Source organism: Lutjanus erythropterus, chromosome 13, assembly GCF_056507025.1.
Source record: "Lutjanus erythropterus isolate fLutEry1 chromosome 13, fLutEry1.hap2, whole genome shotgun sequence".
In the NCBI taxonomy this organism is placed as follows: Eukaryota; Metazoa; Chordata; class Actinopteri; order Lutjaniformes; family Lutjanidae; genus Lutjanus; species Lutjanus erythropterus.
Window position 1 is genome coordinate 36,904,463 of NC_139329.1, and position 14,396 is coordinate 36,918,858.

At 40.0% G+C, this 14,396-nt stretch overlaps 1 protein-coding gene across 1 annotated transcript; it reads right to left on the reverse strand.

The window, feature by feature from the left end:
• Positions 1–109: 109 nt before the first annotated feature.
• Positions 110–8,072, reverse strand: znf277 (zinc finger protein 277). The gene is made up of 12 exons (XM_084734773.1): positions 7,929–8,072; positions 6,761–6,974; positions 6,592–6,680; positions 5,800–5,882; positions 5,339–5,430; positions 4,356–4,466; positions 3,925–4,057; positions 3,770–3,837; positions 3,495–3,591; positions 2,022–2,064; positions 1,548–1,722; positions 110–614 (listed from the first exon to the last, which is right to left on the reverse strand). The coding sequence occupies exons 1-12, from the start codon at positions 7,954–7,956 to the stop codon at positions 425–427; spliced, it is 1,323 nt and encodes a 440-aa protein (XP_084590899.1). The 5' UTR covers positions 7,957–8,072; the 3' UTR covers positions 110–424.
• Positions 8,073–14,396: the final 6,324 nt, after the last annotated feature.

Below are 14,396 nucleotides of genomic sequence, written 5' to 3' on the forward strand. Positions count from 1 at the left end.
ATCTGCAGCTGTCATGAACTGAGACACTTTCATTCAGCACTGGTTATAGTTTCTGCATTCACACCAGAAAACAATTTTTACTTTAAGTAATAAAGATAACACTCAAGAAAACATGTCAATATTTATCTTTATTGCTTGAATGGAAATTAGTGGGTGTCTGCACTTGTGAAAAGGCTTCTGATGGCGTTTAAAGTGCATGTCCACAGTGCATAATTGGTGCTGTTTTGGTTTTTTTTTTTATGTGCTGAAAAGTTGAGAGAAAAATACTGTTCTGTTCATGCGTTCCAACCGACAGAAGCAGCAGAAATGTCTCTGCAGGTTTTGCACAGTCCTGGTGCTCAGAGGACAACTGATGAGGAAGAATTGTCCAAAAAAAACAACAAAAAAGTCCAGCCGCCCCACTTCCCCCAGCTGTCCCGCTGTTCTAGCTGCAGGAGCCTCTGTTCTTCAGCAGCTGGTTCAGGACGCTGGTCTGTTTCAGCGCTCGGAGGCTGGAGATGTCCTCTGCGATAACAGGGACGTCCTCGCCGTGATTGGTCATGTCACTTTCATCTTCGTCACTGTCAGACAGAGTGCAGAGGAGGGCGTCGTTCTCATACGTGGGGAAGTAATACCTGAGGAGAGATGGAGGTCAATGGTTCACTCTAAAAACTCTGTAAAGTTGTACTTTACATTTCAAGCACAGTTTTATGTTAAAACACCACAAATATCTGTGTGTGAGCGATTAAGAGAGCATCAGGGATATGAAACCATGTTGAAAGAACATTCTGAGTTTTCATAATGAAAGTAATTACATAATTTGATAGTGTAAAACAAAAATATGGATGGGCTTTGTCACTCCTGTTGGTCTTTCTCTATTACAGGAAAATCATGTTCTGCATTTTGGAACTACAGTTCCCCTAATGCTTTGGTGTATGCAAGCAGGAAGTATAATGTTAAGGTAGAAAACTAAATCGTGCTCATGGATTGACAAGTAATATTCTCTGCCTGGGTTTTTCTTTTTACATTTGAAAACGTTGTGAATTTTGGATCCATAACTTTTGAATACATTTTGACTTTACAAGGATGTGGAGATATTGGAAATGTCTGGATCCAAAGAGTGAAAAACAATCCTGCACAGCCACCACTGAACAAAACTATCTGCCACTTTGCAGAAATACTCATTTTAAACAAAACAAGGGCGTGCAATAAAAAGAACTGTGCAACATTCAAGTGTAAATATTATAAATGAAGCTTTGAATTATTCAGCACAGCCCGACTCTAAATGTAACACAACCTGTCACTATTTTATTTAGTGCATTTTACAAATTTACATCATAAGCAGCTGTGCAGAATTAGCCGCCATCATTTCCTGTGTGGATGATTAATAAGTATGTTGTCAATTTTGCAGTAGTTCAATCGATTTAGAACCAGGAAGTTAAAGCTACATTGTAGAATTTTCACCATACAACGGCGCCCTCTACTGGTAGCATTAAAAGGGCAGGTACTGTTACTGCAAATCAAAGGCCAACGTGAGAGAAATGATAAGATACAGCTGCTGAACTTACTGCGGTTGATTCCAGGTCGACATGTCTGGCAGCTTCATCACATGACCTTCAGCCCCGATGTGACGGACGACGTCGTCTCTGGAGTCGAACTTCTCCTGGCAGCCGTAGCAGCGACTCTGGTGGATCTGCCGCCGGATGAAGTTCACCAGTTTGACCTGCTGGTAAAACTTGAGGTCTGAGGGGAAACACAGCAGAGCGGGAGGTCAACACGACCACGTTTAATGTCTTAAATATAAAAAAACAAAAAAAAACATCCAGTTTCATTCGGTTTAATAACAAATCTGACTGCTGCTCTATCAGTTCATAGATCAATATGGTCATTACACACAGAAGTACATTTGAAAAATGTATTATTCTTACCACTGTTTCCAGTTTTTCTGTCTTATGGACAAATTGTGTGCTGTGATGTGCTGAACTTTTCTATCTTCAGCTCTTGGATGTTAGTGTTTATTTTTCTAAGGTGGTTTTACTTACTGAGTTCTGTCCTCAGCTTGTGGAGATCAAAACCATGAGCTTCCTAAAACAAAAAAGAAACAGAGAAAAGTTTAAAAGTCTATACAGCTGTAATGCTCATCAGCAGGGGTCAGCAGGGGTCACATGACTTGGACTTGATTCAACACACAAATTTTATAAATCAAACTTGATAAGGGACACCTGACAGCTGATCACCTGTGAGCCGTATCAAACAATAATGATCGTTTGGTTTTGTTAGCAGCTGAGCAGCAGTATTAAAGGTCAGTTTGTCTACTCTGTAGTGTATTGAGATCTGCACCAGGTGGCAGCGTAACCTTGGCTTTAAATGCTGTGTGACTGTTCAGCGCCTGAGCTTTCACATGCTCAGCTCCTGGCCAGTTAATCAGGTGGTATCAAACATGAGAATGTTTAACCACAGATGTGTTGCTTTCTGATTTCATTAGCAGGTTTAATGGAAGTTCTGAGCAGGCGACTAGATCAGTGCATGGAACCCACTGCCCTGCATGTTTTAGATGTTCTCCTGCTCCAACTGATTGACTTGTTATCAGGCTTCTGCAGAGGCTTGATGACGAGCTGATTGTTTGACTCAGGTGTGTTGGAGCAGGGAAACATCTAAAACATGCAGGGCAGTGCGTCTCCAGGGTGAGGGCTGCAAAACACTGGAGATTAAGATACACTTGGAGTATACTGTGCGTCTTACGTTTAGAGTTTAGACTGATGTTTTGATATATTTTTGACATCAACAAGTCTGGATAGTGTGTTTTCAATTCATTCGATGTTCACATGAAGGCATTGGCACGTGAGAAAAAAATCACCAGGAATTCAAAACAACACAGGGTGAGTAACAAAAAAGATATAATTGAACTTCCAGCAGTTATGTGAATCATCAAGTATACATGTTTTTTTCCATGTTTTTACATTTTTGAGTAATTTTCTCCTGCTTTGTGTGTAACAGAGTGACTGTTCATTCTTAAATCAGTCCTGCTTACTGCCCATAATAACTATTTACAGACTGCATGGACTAAAACACACCAGGAGCCTAATTTTCCTTTACAATACTTCACAACATGTTCACTATCAGGTGGGCAAACTCTTTAAAATATGCAGTAATTAAATTCAGGCTGACTAATCCATATCTTTGTGAAGGAAATCGGCTGAGAAATGGCTCACATTTTTTGCGTCATTGATCTGTTTAGAAAGCATTAATTAATTTTAATCATAATCCTGATCTCCCGCTCACATATTTTTACTCATAAATCGGGGCATCCCTCATTATGAAACTGATGATAAAATGAAAGTGTAAGATGATCACAAGCAGTGGATGTAAAGCTATGAAACACAACACACTGAGACAGGAAGTTCAGACACAAAGTTTTGAAGTTTGAACAGTTCCTTGTTGCTAAAAGGTCGAGGACTGAGTTATGATGGAATAATTTCAGGCACATGAAGTATAAACCGTGTTTGCTGCTGTACCTTCATGTGTGTGTAGATCTGGTCCATCGTCTCTGACTGATGATCACAGAAGAGACACACAGCAGAGACTGGATGAGCCTGCCAGTCCGACCAATCACTGCGGACAAAATGGAGACATCAGACAGGTCTCTGGTCCTCTGGAAACAGTAAGCCGGCTCACTTTAAACTCTGAGCCTCCTCAGAGGAGATGAATCAAACTGAAGCAGTAAAACTTGGATGTTTTGGCCCCAGACTGATGAATTCTGACCCTTCTGGTTTCTGCTGGAGATACTTACTCATCGTCATCGTCCACCAGCTCACGGTCATCTTCGCTCTGCACTTCCTCCCAGGTCTTCCCCAGCTCCTGACAGGACAGAGAGACATTTGAAGATCACACACGCTGAAGAGGAAAACCTCCTTTGATACAGAAGCCCAAGTGTTGAGGTTTTACCAGGTAGTTGATGACGTAGAAGCGGTCGTATTCGCGGTTGTTGGCGTTGATGCGGCGGTGAGCTTTTTTCCTCATGTGATCCTTCAGCGTGGTTTTATCCCGGAAGGTTTTCTCACAGTACAAACACTGCAGGCTGATGAGAAGACAGAAAATCACAGACTGAAACTTGGACCAAAGGTTGGCAGGTTGAACTCATTCTCATGTCCATGTTTTGTATGAGAATAAAGGCAGAAAAAAAACAAGTGCAGAACTTGCTTGTGGTTGATGAGTGACTTCATTTACAGTTCTGGTAAACAGAACTTGTGTTTGTAAACTGGTCCAACATATGAACTAAGAATGTTTCTTTTCAGCAACGTTAAAATCTTGACTTAAACTCAACAGGAAGTTGAGAGGTTTTTATAGTTTGTCATGAAGACACACTCTTGTCTTACTTGTCTAGTTTGCTCTGCAGAGTCTCCAGAAACTGTTTGCAGTAGACGATGTTGTCCGGCAGTCCGATGCTGAAGGAATGTTCTCTGGCCATGTGGTTCAGCAGAGACGACCTGAAAACCATGACGATGGAAGTATTTTTAAAACATGAAACTTTATATTTGTGAGCTTTTCTTAAAGATTTACATCTACGGAAAGGACAAATGGGCTTAGAGCTGAGAGCCACAGACACTGTTGGGTTTTTTTGTTTTGTTTTTATGGAATTTGTCATTTTCAAATATTTGCAAATATCACCACAGTATGATTTTTATTTGGTTAAATTCTGGGGCCTGTGATCGATATCAGACGCTCTCATGCGTCCATTTAACATATCAAGTTACATTTATGTCAACTCATAAAAGCAACTAAATTATGATTCAACAATTTTATGACTAAACTTTTCCAGACAATGTGACCAAAACATCAGATGGGAATTTCAAAATAAAGGCCTATCTTAAAGACGATGATATAAATTGATATTTTTCACTTTGCATCAATCATATTGGATTATTGAACACTGAATCAATATATTGATCCAGACCAGTGTATCATTAAACCCCTACTGGCTACTGCTGTCAGGCTGCTGGTTAAAAATGACAATGCATTTGTTCTTTGCAAATAGAAATGTTCACCTGGGACACATGTTAATACCAGGTGTAAACTAATGGAAAAATTCAAGCTGTATCCTTTCATGGAAATAAAACAAGTAAACATAATAAAGAATATTATTCAAATAAAAAATAATCATCCTCAGAAGTGTTACTTCAGTATGATTTTTAAAAATTAAATATGACTGGGAGGTGCAGCTGAAACTCACATCTCCCGAGCATTAATACAACATTCAGTTCTGATGCATTTTCCATTACTAATGTTCTTTTTAACATCCAGGAAGTTTCAAAGCAGCTGATGGAGAAGCATCTGATTCACCTCCTGTGTGCAGCGGTACCTGTTTCCAGTGAACTCCTCGCTGCAGAACATGCAGACGTGATGGAAGCTGCTGTCGTCTCTCTCCAGCTGCTGCTGCTCCAGCACCTCCTCCTGTGGGAGAACAACACTGTCAGAGAAGCACCACAGAGGAAGAACAACACTGCCAGCTCCTGTTATGGCTCAGATATTGTGAGTGACAAGTGAAAAAATGGCCCCACAGTCTCTGATTTTCCTGTAGGGAGAAGTGTGTCTATAAAAGGCTTTAAAAGAACGAAAACATGAATAAAATCAGGTGAATCTCAGGATCGTATCTAAAAAACAGCTCAACTCTGGCTTGGACTGAGTCGTCCAAAAACTCTGTCTACAGTACGCTGACAGACATTTGTTTTAGTTTTGTCTGACAGAAAATCAGAAAATGACCGTAGAGTTGCTACTGTGGTGCAGATGAGTCTGATGATGGATTTGGTGTCAGAGCCTCACCAGTCGTTTCTGCTGGAGTCTCTCTCGGAGGATTCGATCCTCTGGAAGGACGTCACATAGCAGGAAGTAGTCCTCCTGTTTCTCTATAAGAAGAAAAGGTTATAGGAGGACAAGCTTCAAATAAGATTATTACATTGTTTAATAACTTTCTGAGATGATGTCAAGGGGCCTCATTTATAAAAGTAGACTTTGGGCTTACTGTGTGTAAAAAATATTGATATACATCATAAAATCAAATGAGAAATAGTTTTTACAGATGTACTGTACTGATTGTACTGTTTTTGTCAGTGGAATCTGGTGGCTTTGAAGAAAGCGCCATACTTGGCTCATATATCAGCGGTTTCCTGACAGAAAAGGATGCCTGACAGCAAGGTTAAGTGTAAATATAGCATACACTTAAACTGATACTGCTTTTTTTTGTGTCTTGAATATATTTTGCTGCTGACCCTCTCGACAACAGTACATTGCTGAGATTCCTTCACAGGTACTCCTGCTGCCTCTACAAACTGGCAGCGTGTCGACCTCCATCTACTGTAGGTAATGCACTGACTATGGATAAATGCTTCATACAGACATACTACAAAAAACCCAAACTATCCCTTTAAAGGAGAGCAAGAGAAAGTTTAATGCTGTGGCAAAATCTCTGACATATTCAGATCATCTCACAGCAGTCATCATCACAACTGGCTCTCCTCCTGTATGCCTGCAGCGGTGGATGATGGGAACCACCGGTCTGTGTGAAAGGTTTCCTCAGAAGACGTACTGTGACTGTCAGCATGTCAGTGAACTCACCAACCGGGCCGGTGGAGTTTGTCTTGATCACGCTGCAGAAATCAGTGACCGGCTGCTCCAAGAATCTGCCCTTCCAGTACAACAAGTACCTGAAGGACGACAGGAAACGCATCAGAAACAGGTGTGTGTGGATCAACAGCTGTGAACAGAGCGCATGCAGGCGTCATACTTCGGGAGGTCTGCGATGAGTTTGACGTCTGCGATGACCAGCTTGTGCTCCAGCAGCAAGTGTTTGAGGTGGGCGTCTTTCTGCTGCAGAGGGACGGACTCGGGGCAGAACAGACACACCAGCAGCTCTGCACTGGAACCCTGCAGACTGGGAGTACTGGTGCCATCGGCTTGCTGCTCTGGAAAACACAGCGGCTCCAGTATACTGTCCTGACCTGAGAGAGGGAAACAAGTAAAAGGTTAATTCACACACTTTATTCCTGCAGTTTATTTAGTACTTGTTTTTTTCTTTTCTCTCACTGTTTATTTTTATGCACCAAAATGCATTTTTTAATTTTTTAAAGATCTTATTCAAGCCTGCTATTTTAAGACGCAAACCATAAAATTCAAAACTATTTTTTCTGAGAAAAAGAAAAGAATGTTACAGTGACAAACTGGTGTTGGCATCTTAATTAAAACAAGAACAGGTTGTAACAAAAGTGAAAGTTGTTTTTACTTTTTTCATTAGAACAGCAGTTTAGTTACTGTGGATAATTTCATATATTTTGTTTAATTTCATAATGTCATTTCATAATCATTGTTTTCTTAATCGTTTTGCACTGATTGTTAATCCATCTCTTTTCATTACCATAAATATTGTCACTGTGTTTTATATACATTCATATGACTATGACTACACACGTGGACTATTTTTGCACTTTTATTGATCTTTTGCACTGTTGTACACTTCGCTTTTTACACTTTTATCCTTTGATTAACACTTTACCATCAATGTAATGTACCCTTTTCGCACATTATCATAGTTTTGTTTGGTTCGTATCGTTATTCTCCGTAGTGTATAGCCCTTTTAAAATGTTCTTTTTCTTATATACAAGCTTTTTCCTCCGGCCCTCTATATCTCTACTGCTTTGAGGCTGAAATTTCCCCTCGGGACTGAATAAAGAGCTACCTGAGCGGACAGTCAGCAGGTAACGTTACTGTAATTCACCCAGTAGGTTAGCCTGTTAGCATAGCTACCTAGCTGCTAGCTGCTTATCGTCGTTACAAACTGAGTTTCTCCGCCTGTTTCAGCTGGTTTGATCCTGACAGACTCTTCGTGTCATTTACAGTTTGAAATATCCACTCCGATCTCAAAACGGCTTCATTAAACCTTTAAAAACTCAACATACCGTCCTTACTCTCGTCGGTGGCAGCCATCTTCGCCGTCACGTGGTCAAAACAGCAACTAAAGGACCAATCAGAGGGTGGGAAATGTCTCCATGCTGCCTTCACGGTCTTCAGGTAAATGCAAACGCGACACGGTGCATTTAAGTGCTATAAGTCTCAAAATTTGCAATAAATAATATTATTCTCAGTTATAGACAACACAGTGAGCGTGGGGTTTTGGGGGGTCTGGGTCCCCTGAGGTATTTGCCCATTTTGCACAGTTGGTCGTCCAGTGTTGATTAAGGGATATTATTTCTGTATACACTGAGTGAACCCTGCACATGTTACTGAATAAGACCACTAGGTGGCACAAAGAGCCCAGTCTCCATCCTCCTGCAGACAGTCTGACATGTTTTTGTCACTTGTTGATTTCTGGTAGTTTACTAGAATATCTGATGGTGTATTTTGCTTCTCCACAATAAACCTAATCATTAAACTCACAAAATCTTAATAATACTACAAGTAACATAGTAGTAATGTTGATGTTACTATTAAACAGATGTGTCAGGAAACACGGTAGACGTTCTCCCAAATGAAGTATTAAAACATTCATGTAAAACCAATGGTTAGAATTAACTAAGTAGATTTACTCAAGTAATTATGTAACTACACTTTTGCAATACTTGTATTTGATTACTTCCAGTTTATACGTCTTTATACTTGTACTCCACTACATATTTGCATGTTAATATTTTCTGTGGGTTTTGTTAGATTTAGATTTCAATAAAAAATATAATGTCAGAAAAAACAATCAACTTAAGAGCTAATCCACAATCAATGACATAAATAAATAATTAATAATCAAGAGTGTCAATATTAATTAAAAAAAAAAGTTTTTGGATGAATAGAATAAATTCTCACAAATATTGAGTGTCTTTATGCATATTATTGAAATGCCAAATATTTTCCTAGAAGGATTTATGCACTTTTGCTAATGGATTTTTACTTGTAATGTAATGTAACTTGTAATGGAGTATCTTTACCTTTAGGTACTTCAAAATACTTCTACTTTTACTTAAGTAAAGGAAGCATGTCTGCTTTTTTTCATCCATATTCATACAAAAGCATGAATTTCATGAATTTGAAACGAAAATAACCATTAATATAATATTCATGGCCATTCAACCAGTACAAGAAAAGAAAGTAAAAATAAAAAAATGTGAATATTAACTAATAAAACAATATAATGTGCCTGAAGAAGTTGCAGTAAATTAATGCTGTGGTTCCTGTAGATTCAGTTTCATGTTTATCTATATAATAAGATGGAAACACATATAGTGGTTTGTTTGTTAGTGTGCTGATTAAAATGACATGAAAATCCACTGAAGCGATTCCTTCAAACCCTCTCTCTCCTGCTCTGTCTCTGTAGGCGGTGCTCTCTCGGCCTCCCTGCGGTTGTTCGCTCTGCTCGAGCAGCGCGCTCAGGTGAGTTCAGGTGCTGCATTATTCACACAGAGCTCAGCGCCTCTAATTAAACCCTGGAGAGAGGCAGGAAGGCAGGCAGCCGTCGCAGACAGACAGACAGACAGGCAGACAGACGCAGCCACGATTTGATGTGGAGTTCTGATTCAGAGCTCAGATGACTCACATCAATTTTCAGCTCCAAACAGGGAGAGAGGTGTTTTTGTTTTTGTTGTTTTAGTTTTTTTGTTTTTTTTCCCAAACTGCACACTGTAGCTTCAACAGCATCCCACAGAGCTGTGTGTTACAGCAAAAACATGCTTTTTACACAAAACAGGAGCAGGTTTGAGTCACAACGTCCAGTTTGGAAGTAACTTTACTTAACCTGATTAAACCGTGGTTAGACTTTAAATTATATTGTACCAAACTTTTAAACTAGCCTGAAATGAAGAAAGATTAAATTTAAATCTCAGTTTAGGTAAAGCCCCCTCTGAAGTACCCTTCAGTGGACAAAATGAGATAAAGTGCCCTCTGGAGAGCCCCTCAGTGAATGAAATACCCTCTAGAGTACCCTTCAGTGGACAAAATGTGGTAAAGTGTCCTCTAAAGTGCCTTTCAGCAGACAAAGTGTGGTAAAATACCCTCTAAAGTGCCCTTGCAGTGAACAAAGCCCTTTAAAGTGTCCTCTACAGTGCCCTTCAGTGGACAAAGTCCCCTCTAAAGTGCCCTTTCACTGGAAAAAATGTGATAACGTGCCCTCTAGAGTGCCCTTTAGTGGACGAAAGATGCTGAAGTGCTCTCTAACGTGCCTTTCAGTGCACAAAATATGGTAAAGTACCCTCTGGAGTGCCCTTCCAGTGGACAGTATGTGGCAAAATACCTTCTAAAGTGCCCTTCAATGGATACAATGTGATAAAATGCATCACGACTTTCAGCTTACTGGAGCCCCATCACATACGGCTGCTGCCCTTTATCTTTTTTAAAGCCCCTGACCCTGAGACAGCCTGAGTCCGCCACTGTCCAGCATTGTGTCTGGACAGATCCCTTCGCTGTGGCTCAGTTTAAACACAAAAGGGATAAATTTATACTAAAAAGACTGTAACTTAATCTGTGGACTTGCTCATCCTCCATCTCTACAAAAGAATCACTTCATACACATTTGATTTGTTTACATAACCCAGTTCTGTGTTTTCACTGTATTTACATGATGCTTTTCTTTGATTTATGTGTACTGTACTTCACTTTGCTGCCGCAGTGGCCCCTGTGGCCCCATTAAGCTTTCAAAAAATCAAACGTAGTGACAGCTCGCCTACCAGGACGCTGCAGAAACACTGCTGAACCTCCAGCTTTTCAAAACACACATTCAAACCTCCTCCTCCTCCGCCTGACTGCTGCTGCTCTCCACTCAGGTCCAACCTGGATGCTGCCGGCGACGAATTGTTGCATAGCAACTGCCTGCTCAGCACCTATAGTGCTCCTCCTGTTTAGAGCCGGGGAACCTCAAAAGATGTCATTATGTGGGCAGAGTCGCCCACATGGGTCAATGTCAGCCAATAGCCAAGAGGGCTCTTATTCTTCTGCTCTCTGTGAGTCTGTCAGTCTCTCCTGTGCAGTGGTGGTGATGACACACACACACACACGCACACACACACACACACACACACGCACACACACACACACGCACACACACACACGCACACCCACACACACACACACACACACACACACACACACACACACACACACACACACACACACGCACACACACACACACACACCTATACAATGGAATTAACTAAAGTGATACAGTAATAAATTAACTACATGCAGTTCATATGATTCTCCACAGCACTGCAGCTGAATCTCACTTCTCATATCCAGAGGTGGAATGTAACTAAGCACATTTACTCGAGTACTTAAGGACGAAACAAGTTCAGAATCAGAAAGACTTTATTGATCCCCCACAGGAAAATTGCTCCCATTCAAGAATAGAAAGATGTGCAACCATAGAGAAATTTGAAAGAACCATTGATGATCTCTTTTATATTCCAAGATTTTTTATCTAGAACATAGAACCTTCTTATATTGCACAGATTTTATATAGAACCCAACAAGGTGGTTTCACACAGAACGTTTTTATTTTCCAAGGGTTTTATCTAGAACCCACAAAGGAGGTTCTTCTAAGAACCTTTTTATATTCCAAGGGTTTTATCTAGAACCTACAACGGAGGTTCTTCTAATAACCTTTTTATATTCCAAGGGTTTTATCTAGAACCCACCAAGGAGGTTCTACTGAAACCTGTTTTATATCATGGTAAAAAAGAACCATTGATGATCTCTTGATGGAACAACATCTACTGAGAACCTTATTTTCTAAGGTCTTTATCTAGAACACAGAATCTTCTTATAATCTAAGGATTTATCTAGAACCCACCAAGGTGATTTCACCCAGAACCTTTTTGTTTTCCAAGGGTTCTATCTAGCACACACTCAGATGGTTCTAGCAAGAACCTTTGTATATTCCAAGGGTTTATATAGAACCCACAAAGGAGGTTCTTTGAAAAACCTTTGTATATTCCAAGGGTTTCTGGAACCCACCAAGAGGGTTCTACCAAGAACCATTTTATATCATAGTTAAAAGAACCACTGATGATCCCTTGACGAAACAACTGAGAACATTTTAAATTTAATTTAAAAAGGTTTTTATGTAAAACACAGAACTTTTTATATTGCATGGATTTCATATTGAACCCACCAAGATGGTTTAACCTGGAACCCTTTTATTTTCCAAGGGCTTTGTCTAGGACACACTCTTTTGGGTTCTACCAAGAACCCCTTCATATCATGGTACTAAGAACCACTGATGACCCCTTGACAAAAGAGGGTTTCAACAATACTTGAAGACCTCTTCTTTTCCAAAAAAGGGTTCTCTGTAATATTTTGGGTTCTTAATGGAACCCTTAGTCTTACAAAGAATTCTTGACAAACCCTTTCTTCAGAAAGGGGTTCTTCAGAAGCAAATTGTTCCCTTTTCCCAAACTATCCCTTTAAGGGATGTTGATTATGCTAATGAGCAAATCTGAAAAAGGTATTCATGAAGATGCGGCATTCATCAGACTGAAACCAGGGATTTATGTCAAGTTTGTCTCTTTTTAGAGATTCTGATGAATCTGACTCATAAACAAACCTCACAGAAAACCATAAGACAGATTTAATAAAATAAAAATATCAGAATTATTTCTAGTTTCAGTGCCAGTGAAGATAAAATGAACCGTACGTATGTCTGCTGTTTATATGTAAACTGACATCATGGGACAGTTTTTGATTAAAAGACATCTAATTGGTTCCAGCTGCTGAGGCTAAAATGCGCTCAGCAGTCAAAGTTTTTGTCCTCGGAGGTGTCAGATTAGCTTCAACAGCTGAAGCCATTAAAGATGAGCTCTGTGGGATTAGTGTAATTACAGACAGCTTGTATACATCAGTCAGGTGATCACAGTCAGGTTACAAAACATTTCACAAGCTGCTGCCAGCACCTTCACATCCTAGTTTTTATTTATTGTATTTTTGGCATTGAATACGTTCTATAATATTCTCTAATTGCTGTATTTTTCTGTTTATTTGTGTCTGGTTTGTATGCAGGGTGCAGATTTTACCGGCCTCTCTGCAGATTACCATTGGTTTTTGTTTTGGCTGGTGATAGAAGACAAACCTACCAGACACTTGCATATTTTACAAGTGTTTGGCTGCTGCCCTGCGTGGACGGTTTTAGCAGTTATGTGCCGCCCACACAAACAACAACTCATCTCAGGGGATGGTGTATAAATAGCAAAGACTTTTAAAGACACTTTGCACGTCCTGTCTGTGCATTTTGAGCTTTTCACGTGTCATTTAATGCCATTTAGTCCAGGGCATTGTCTCAGCTTTAGAAGTGGTAACAACTGTCAGGTGACCTCATCAGGCAACAAAACTACTTGGTTGTTTAGGAAAACATGATTTGGGTTGTAATATGTTGTGTAATATGTTACCTTTGTGATGTGAGCATGGATCCATCATAAAGTGCTGCAGAAATCGGTCCTAAAACATGGAAGTCATCAACACTTCCGGTTCCTCCGCCTGGAGGTCAGTGGGTTTTTTTGAATGGTTTTTGATTATTCGCCTGATATAAGCTCTGAAAGCTGTTTTGTTCTACGACATAAAATGCGTCACGTAAATATTCCAACAACTCCTGAATTCTAACAAGTGGCTAAATGAGACTACAGAGGTTGTCGCAGACATTAAACATCATCACGCCTGTGATGCAGCCTCATGCAACAGGGATGTAGTTCATTTAGCCTAACATTAGCTTTTTACTTTCCTGGGATTGCCTTTATGCTGCAAAAATCAGTTTATTTTCAGCAATAATCCAAAAAATGCAGTGAGGAAATCTCTTTGGCTTTCTGTGGAGGGAACCAGGTTGATGCTAACTTCCTACAAAATGATATCAACGCTGCAGGACCCTATGGTGAACTGGACGCTGGATGCAACATGGCGCCCATTCAGTTCAACAAGAATTGCCCGACTGGTGCATATGGCACCACTTTAGCTTCCAGGTTTTTTTCCAGCAGTATGCAGCCCACTGAATATGTGCAATGGTATTTCTCGTACTTGCCCCGCCCACAAGTTCCTGCTCCACCTATAGACTATACATTGTGAAGCTGTCATGGATTTTCACATCGCTTTTGTAGGCTTGAGGAAAGTTTTAATTTTATTTAAGGGTGAAAATGTCTAATAAAGAACTTTATTTCTAGTTTTGGTCCAATTTGATCCAAAGTGCAGCTTGTTTTGTCTTATTAATTAGTGTACTGTAAAAGTAGAGTGACTGTACATTTCTGTTCTGTTTCTTTTTGTTTTTGCACCACAGTTTTGTTCTGTTTGTAAATGTCTTCACATGTTCACTTTCAAAGGCACCAGACCGAGAACCAAACTGTATTAGTATCACATACTGTACATTCAGCATTTAACCAAAAAGTGCCCTGCAACTGGTTCTCATC

Coding starts and splice junctions, on each gene's coding strand:
- znf277 (XM_084734773.1), bottom strand. CDS start 7,956: ATGGCTGCCACCGACGAGAGTAAGGACG. Junction 5,883..6,591: donor AAACTCCACCGGCCCGGTTG/GTGAGTTCACTG, acceptor TTCTTCTTATAG/AGAAACAGGAGGACTACTTC. Junction 615..1,547: donor TCGACCTGGAATCAACCGCA/GTAAGTTCAGCA, acceptor ATCTCTCCTCAG/GTATTACTTCCCCACGTATG.